Source organism: Bombina bombina, chromosome 12 (assembly GCF_027579735.1).
Source record: "Bombina bombina isolate aBomBom1 chromosome 12, aBomBom1.pri, whole genome shotgun sequence".
NCBI classification, from domain to species: Eukaryota; Metazoa; Chordata; class Amphibia; order Anura; family Bombinatoridae; genus Bombina; species Bombina bombina.
In genome coordinates, this window is record NC_069510.1 from 66,714,298 (window position 1) to 66,721,372 (window position 7,075).

Below are 7,075 nucleotides of genomic sequence, written 5' to 3' on the forward strand. Positions count from 1 at the left end.
TAGTTTGATATTATATCAGCAATGGAGAGGTTTTTTTTCTGTGGAATAATATATATATATAGTATTGGTCAATTAAAGATTATTTTTAGACAATAGAATAGATATGGACAATATTTTTCATTTCGAGACAGAAAAAAAAAACCAACTAAATGTGACACCCTCATGTGGAAAGGTTTGAGCATATATATGCAATGAGGAGAGAAATACTGGATCTCAGTGTTGACATGGCATCATTTATTTATTTTTGTCACAGTCAGATTAAAAAAATAATAATCTAAAATAAAAAAAAGGATTTCCTTCCTTGCTACAATTAAATTTAAAGGAAATACTAAGCGGTAAAATGCATTTTGCTGTGTGTTTTTTTTAACGTTCCAAATATTCTGACGCAAAATGTTTGCACTAATGTTAAAGTGGCTGTACCCACCCACAGTTGCAGTCTGTATGTACTGAAAAATTGTAATAGGCTATCAAGACTACATAAATCTGAAAAATACTGGTAAAAGGGATTCTATTTGCTGTACAACAGTTATTCAAACCCTCCCAACCACAAACTAAATTTAATTCTGTAGTTTTAAAAACCTTATTCATTATCACAAATTACCCAGTTACATGTGTATGTGTGTGTACATTAAAAGTGTATTGATGCCGACAGGGGGGGGGGGGGTCAAAAACACTGCTTGGAAGACCAAGGCTTTTCTCCAAATCCTATGAAGACACCTCTCTGATTGGGAGATATTTTTAAAGGAGCAACATGCTTTAAAAAAAAAAGACTAAAAAAAACAAAACAGTATGGCGAGGGCTATTTCCCACATAGATTCCAAGTATTGTTCCACTATCACAGCATCTGGTTCCATTTTGCATGTTATCACTTCAAACTTATTTCCTGGATCCTCAATGAAATTTGTCCTATATGGTTGGTATTCAGAAGTCTTATGGTCCATTAAGACAATGGTTGAATTCTGAAACCAGTGGAACCCCTTCACTTTTTGGCCTTTAATAATGTAAATCTTCAAAGAAAATCAAATGGTTTCATGCTGTTTTCCGGACCTGAAGGTGGTTAAAAGAATAGTCAGGGCCACTAGTATAATAACAACGAAAAGGAAAATGAGGGCCGCCCAGGAGCCGTGGGTAGTAGCTTTGAAAACAGATGCCTGCTCCGCTGGAATCATGTTGGTGAGATTCAGCATATATCCCAGGGCCCAGCCAATGGAGGTTTCCCCAGCCTGAGTAAATAAAAAATATATATAAATCCTCCAAGTTTATAATCTTAGACAGGTTGCTTGCAGTCTTATTTTTGCTACATATACCCAAATTTCATGAACACTTAAAGGACCAGTCAACACAGTAGAATTGCATAATCAACAAATGCAAGATAACAAGGCAATACAATAGTCCTTAGTCTGAACTTCAAATGAGTAGTAGATTTTTTTTTGACAATTTTAAAAGTTATGTCTTTTTCCGATCCCCATGTACCATGTGACAGCCATCAGCCATTCACAAATGCATACACGTACCATGTGATAGCCATCAGCCATTAACAAATGCATATACGTATATTCTGTGAATTCTTGCACATGCTCAGTAGGAGCTGGTGACTCAAAAAGTTTAAATATAAAAAAAGTAAATTGGAAAGTTGTTTAAAATAGCCTGCTCTATCTGAATAATGAAAGTTTAATTTTGATTGAGTGTCCCTTTAAGAAAGAAAAAAAAAATGTTTACATCCAAAATAATATTAAAAGAAATAAGAAGTCAAAAATGTTTCTTTCATGATTTAGATAGAAAGTTTTTTTTAAAATTGCCTGCTCTAATTTACTTCTATTAACTCAGGAGCCTGCCCATTTTTGGAGCCCTATATGGCAGCAGTTTATCAAGAATGTTATCTTTCTATAATCATTTTTAATAATTTTACTTTTTAATATTTCATATTTCAAAAACATGCTTTGAGATGACTAATTATTCATGTGTGCTAACCCTACACAGTGTCAGACCTAAAGCGCGAAACAGGTTACAATATTTTACATTCCTATAATTTTCACATTGAAATTTTTTTTAATTATTATTCTATATGATATATATATATATATATATATATATATATATATATATGTGATAATGTAAAATATATATCAAGACCTATATAGCTATAGTAATAGATATACAGGTATAAGTATACACAGATATATATAGAAATGTGTATTTACACTAAAAAAGTAAAATTTTCTGTATGTGAAGAACATTGGAATGTAAAACATTAAGAACTCCTGTCAGGTTAGCGTGCGAGCAATAAGTGTTCGTTTTTTTCTTCTGCGCTCTCCATTGAAGTCTATGGGGAGAATAAGTTAGCACGGTAACAATATCCGAAGTCCTTTGGTAAGTGCGCGTTGGGGTTTCACTTTTTACTTTCAACTTGCAATGTGCGTGCTCTCCGCGCAAAAAAGATCCATTAAAGGGAAAGTCTACACCAGAATTTTTATTATTTTAAAAGATAGATAACATAATTTATGCTTACCTGATAAATTCCTTTCTTCTGTAGTGTGATCAGTCCACGGGTCATCATTACTTCTGGGATATTAACTGCTCCCCTACAGGAAGTGCAAGAGGATTCACCCAGCAGAGCTGCATATAGCTCCTCCCCTCTACGTCACTCCCAGTCATTCGACCAAGGACCAACGAGAAAGGAAAAGCCAAGGGTGAAGTGGTGACTGGAGTATAAATTAAAAAATATTTACCTGCCTTAAAAACAGGGCGGGCCGTGGACTGATCACACTACAGAAGAAAGGAATTTATCAGGTAAGCATAAATTATGTTTTCTTCTGTTAAGTGTGATCAGTCCACGGGTCATCATTACTTCTGGGATACCAATACCAAAGCAAAAGTACACGGATGACGGGAGGGATAGGCAGACTCTTTATACAGAAGGAACCACTGCCTGAAGAACCTTTCTCCCAAAAATAGCCTCCGATGAAGCAAAGGTGTCAAATTTGTAAAATTTGGAAAAAGTATGAAGCGAAGACCAAGTTGCAGCCTTGCAAATCTGTTCAACAGAGGCCTCATTCTTGAAGGCCCAAGTGGAAGCCACAGCTCTAGTAGAATGAGCTGTAATTCTTTCAGGGGGCTGCTGTCCAGCAGTCTCATAAGCTAAACGAATTATGCTACGAAGCCAAAAAGAAAGAGAGGTAGCGGAAGCTTTTTGACCTCTCCTCTGCCCAGAGTAAATGACAAACAGAGAAGACGTTTGTCGGAATTCCTTAGTTGCCTGCAAGTAAAATTTTAGAGCCCGGACTACATCCAGGTTGTGCAGTAGACGTTCCTTCTTTGAAGAAGGATTTGGGCATAAAGAAGGAACAACAATCTCTTGATTGATATTCCTGTTAGTAACTACCTTAGGTAAGAACCCAGGTTTAGTACGCAGGACTACCTTATCCGAATGAAAAATCAAATAAGGAGAATCACAATGTAAGGCTGATAATTCAGAGACTCTTCGAGCCGAGGAAATAGCCATTAAAAATAGAACTTTCCAAGATAACAACTTTATATCAATGGAATGAAGGGGTTCAAACGGAACGCCCTGTAAAACATTAAGAACAAGGTTTAAACTCAATGGTGGAGCAACAGTTTTAAACACAGGCTTAATCCTGGCCAAAGCCTGACAAAAAGCCTGGACGTCAGGAACTTCTGACAGACGTTTGTGTAACAGAATGGACAGAGCTGAGATCTGTCCCTTTAATGAACTAGCAGAAAAACCCTTTTCTAAACCTTCTTGTAGAAAAGACAATATCCTAGGAATCCTAACCTTACTCCAAGAGTAACCTTTGGATTCACACCAATGTAGGTATTTACGCCATATCTTATGGTAAATCTTTCTGGTAACAGGTTTCCTAGTCTGTATTAAGGTACTAATAACTGACTCAGAAAACCCACGTCTTGATAAAATTAAGCGTTCAATTTCCAAGCAGTCAGCTTCAGAGAAGTTAGATTTTGATGTTTGAAGGGACCCTGTATCAGAAGGTCCTGTTTCAGAGGTAGAGACCAAGGCGGACAGGATGACATGTCCACCAGGTCTGCATACCAAGTCCTGCGTGGCCACGCAGGTGCTATTAGAATCACTGATGCTCTCTCTTGTTTGATTCTGGCTATCAATCGAGGAAGCAACGGGAAGGGTGGAAACACGTAAGCCATCCTGAAGTCCCAAGGTGCTGTCAGAGCATCTATCAGGACTGCTCCTGGATCCCTGGATCTGGACCCGTAACGAGGAAGCTTGGCGTTCTGTCGAGACGCCATGAGATCTATCTCTGGTTTGCCCCCAACGTCGAAGTATTTGGGCAAAGACCTCCGGATGAAGTTCCCACTCCCCCGGATGAAAAGTCTGACGACTTAAGAAATCCGCCTCCCAGTTCTCCACTCCCGGGATGTGGATTGCTGACAGGTGGCAAGAGTGAGACTCTGCCCAGCGAATTATCTTTGATACTTCCATCATAGCTAGGGAGCTTCTTGTCCCTCCCTGATGGTTGATGTAAGCTACAGTCGTGATGTTGTCCGACTGAAACCTGATGAACCCCCGAGTTGTCAACTGGGGCCAAGCCAGGAGGGCATTGAGAACTGCTCTCAATTCCAGAATGTTTATTGGCAGGAGACTCTCCTCCTGACTCCATAGTCCCTGAGCCTTCAGGGAATTCCAGACGGCACCCCAACCTAGAAGGCTGGCGTCTGTTGTTACAATTGTCCAGTCTGGTCTGCTGAATGGCATCCCCCTGGACAGGTGTGGCCGAGAAAGCCACCATAGAAGAGAATTTCTGGTCTCTTGATCCAGATTCAGAGAAGGGGATAAGTCTGAGTAATCCCCATTCCACTGACCTAGCATGCACAGTTGCAGTGGTCTGAGGTGTAAGCGTGCAAAGGGTACTATGTCCATTGCCGCTGCCATTAAGCCGATTACCTCCATACATTGAGCCACTGACGGGTGTTGAATGGAATGAAGAGTGCGGCAAGCACTTTGAAGTCTTGATAGCCTGTCCTCTGTCAGGTAAATCTTCATTTCTACAGAATCTATAAGAGTCCCCAGGAAGGGAACTCTTGTGAGTGGAACGAGTGAACTTTTCTTTTCGTTCACCTTCCATCCATGTGACCTTAGAAATGCCAGCACTAACTCTGTATGAGATTTGGCAGTTTGAAAGCTTGAAGCTTGTATCAGAATGTCGTCTAGGTATGGAGCTACCGAGATTCCCCGCGGTCTTAGTACCGCCAGAAGAGCACTCAGAACCTTTGTGAAGATTCTTGGCGCTGTAGCCAATCCGAATGGAAGAGCCACAAACTGGTAATGCCTGTCTAGGAAGGCAAACCTTAGGTACCGGTAATGATCTTGTGAATCGGTATGTGCAGGTAAGCATCTTTTAAATCTACAGTGGTCATGTACTGACCCTCTTGGATCATAGGTAAAATTGTCCGAATAGTCTCCATCTTGAACGATGGAACTCTTAGGAATTTGTTTAGGATCTTTAAGTCCAGGATTGGTCTGAAAGTTCCCTCTTTTTTGGGAACCACAAACAGATTTGAGTAAAACCCCTGTCCCTGTTCCGATCGTGGAACTGGATGGATTACTCCCATTAACAAGAGCTCTTGTACGCAGCGTAGAAAAGCCTCTTTCTTTGTCTGGATTGTTGACAATCTTGACAGATGAAATCTCTCTCTTGGAGGAGAGTATTTGAAGTCCAGAAGGTATCCCTGAGATATTATCTCTAGCGCCCAGGGATCCTGAACATCTCTTGCCCAAGCCTGGGCGAAGAGAGAAAGTCTGCCCCCCACTAGATCCGATCCCGGATCGGGGGCCCTCAATTTATGCTGTTTTGGGGGCAGCAGCAGGTTTCCTAGTCTGCTTGCCCTTGTTCCAGGACTGGTTAGGTTTCCAGCCTTGTCTGTAGCGAGCAACAGCTCCTTCCTGTTTTGGTGCAGAGGAAGTTGATGCTGCTCCTGCTTTGAAATTACGAAAGGAACGAAAACTAGACTGTCTAGTCTTGGCTTTGGCTTTGTCCTGAGGCAGGGCATGGCCTTTACCTCCTGTAATGTCAGCGATAATCTCTTTCAACCCGGGCCCGAATAAGGTCTGCCCTTTGAAAGGTATATTAAGCAATTTAGACTTAGAAGTAACATCAGCTGACCAGGATTTTAGCCACAGCGCCCTGCGTGCCTGAATGGCGAATCCTGAATTCTTCGCCGTAAGTTTAGTAAGATGTACTACGGCCTCCGAAATGAATGAATTAGCTAGTTTAAGGACTCTAAGCCTGTCCGTAATGTCGTCCAGAGTAGCTGAACCAATGTTCTCTTCCAGAGACTCAATCCAGAATGCCGCTGCAGCCGTGATCGGCGCAATGCATGCAAGGGGTTGCAATATAAAACCTTGTTGAACAAACATTTTCTTAAGGTAACCCTCTAACTTTTTATCCATTGGATCTGAAAAAGCACAGCTATCCTCCACCGGAATAGTGGTACGCTTAGCTAAAGTAGAAACTGCTCCCTCCACCTTAGGGACCGTTTGCCATAAGTCCCTTGTGGTGGCGTCTATTGGAAACATTTTTCTAAATATCGGAGGGGGTGAGAACGGCACACCGGGTCTATCCCACTCCTTAGTAACAATTTCAGTAAGTCTCTTAGGTATAGGAAAAACCTCAGTACTCGTCGGTACCGCAAAATATTTATCCAACCTACACATTTTCTCTGGTATTGCAACTGTGTTACAATCATTCAGAGCCGCTAACACCTCCCCTAGTAATACACGGAGGTTTTCCAGTTTAAATTTAAAATTTGAAATATCTGAATCCAGTCTGTTTGGATCAGAACCGTCACCCACAGAATGAAGTTCTCCGTCCTCATGTTCTGCCACCTGTGACGCAGTGTCTGACATGGCCCTAATATTATCAGCGCACTCTGTTCTCACCCCAGAGTGATCACGCTTACCTTTTAGTTCTGGTAATTTAGCCAAAACTTCAGTCATAACAGTAGCCATATCCTGTAATGTGATTTGTAATGGCCGCCCAGCTGTACTCGGCGCTACAATATCACGCACCTCCCTCTGAGCGGG

General features: G+C 41.1%; 1 protein-coding gene across 1 annotated transcript in view; it reads right to left on the minus strand.

Moving 5' to 3' along the window:
* Positions 1-213: 213 nt before the first annotated feature.
* The window catches only part of ENTPD2 (ectonucleoside triphosphate diphosphohydrolase 2), a 149,015-nt gene continuing 142,153 nt past the window's right edge, over positions 214-7,075 (minus strand). Inside the window, exon 9 of the mRNA XM_053695662.1 lies at positions 214-1,223. Coding sequence (XP_053551637.1) covers positions 1,020-1,223 — 204 coding nt within the window. The 3' untranslated portion in view covers positions 214-1,019. The remainder of the gene's footprint in view (positions 1,224-7,075) is intronic.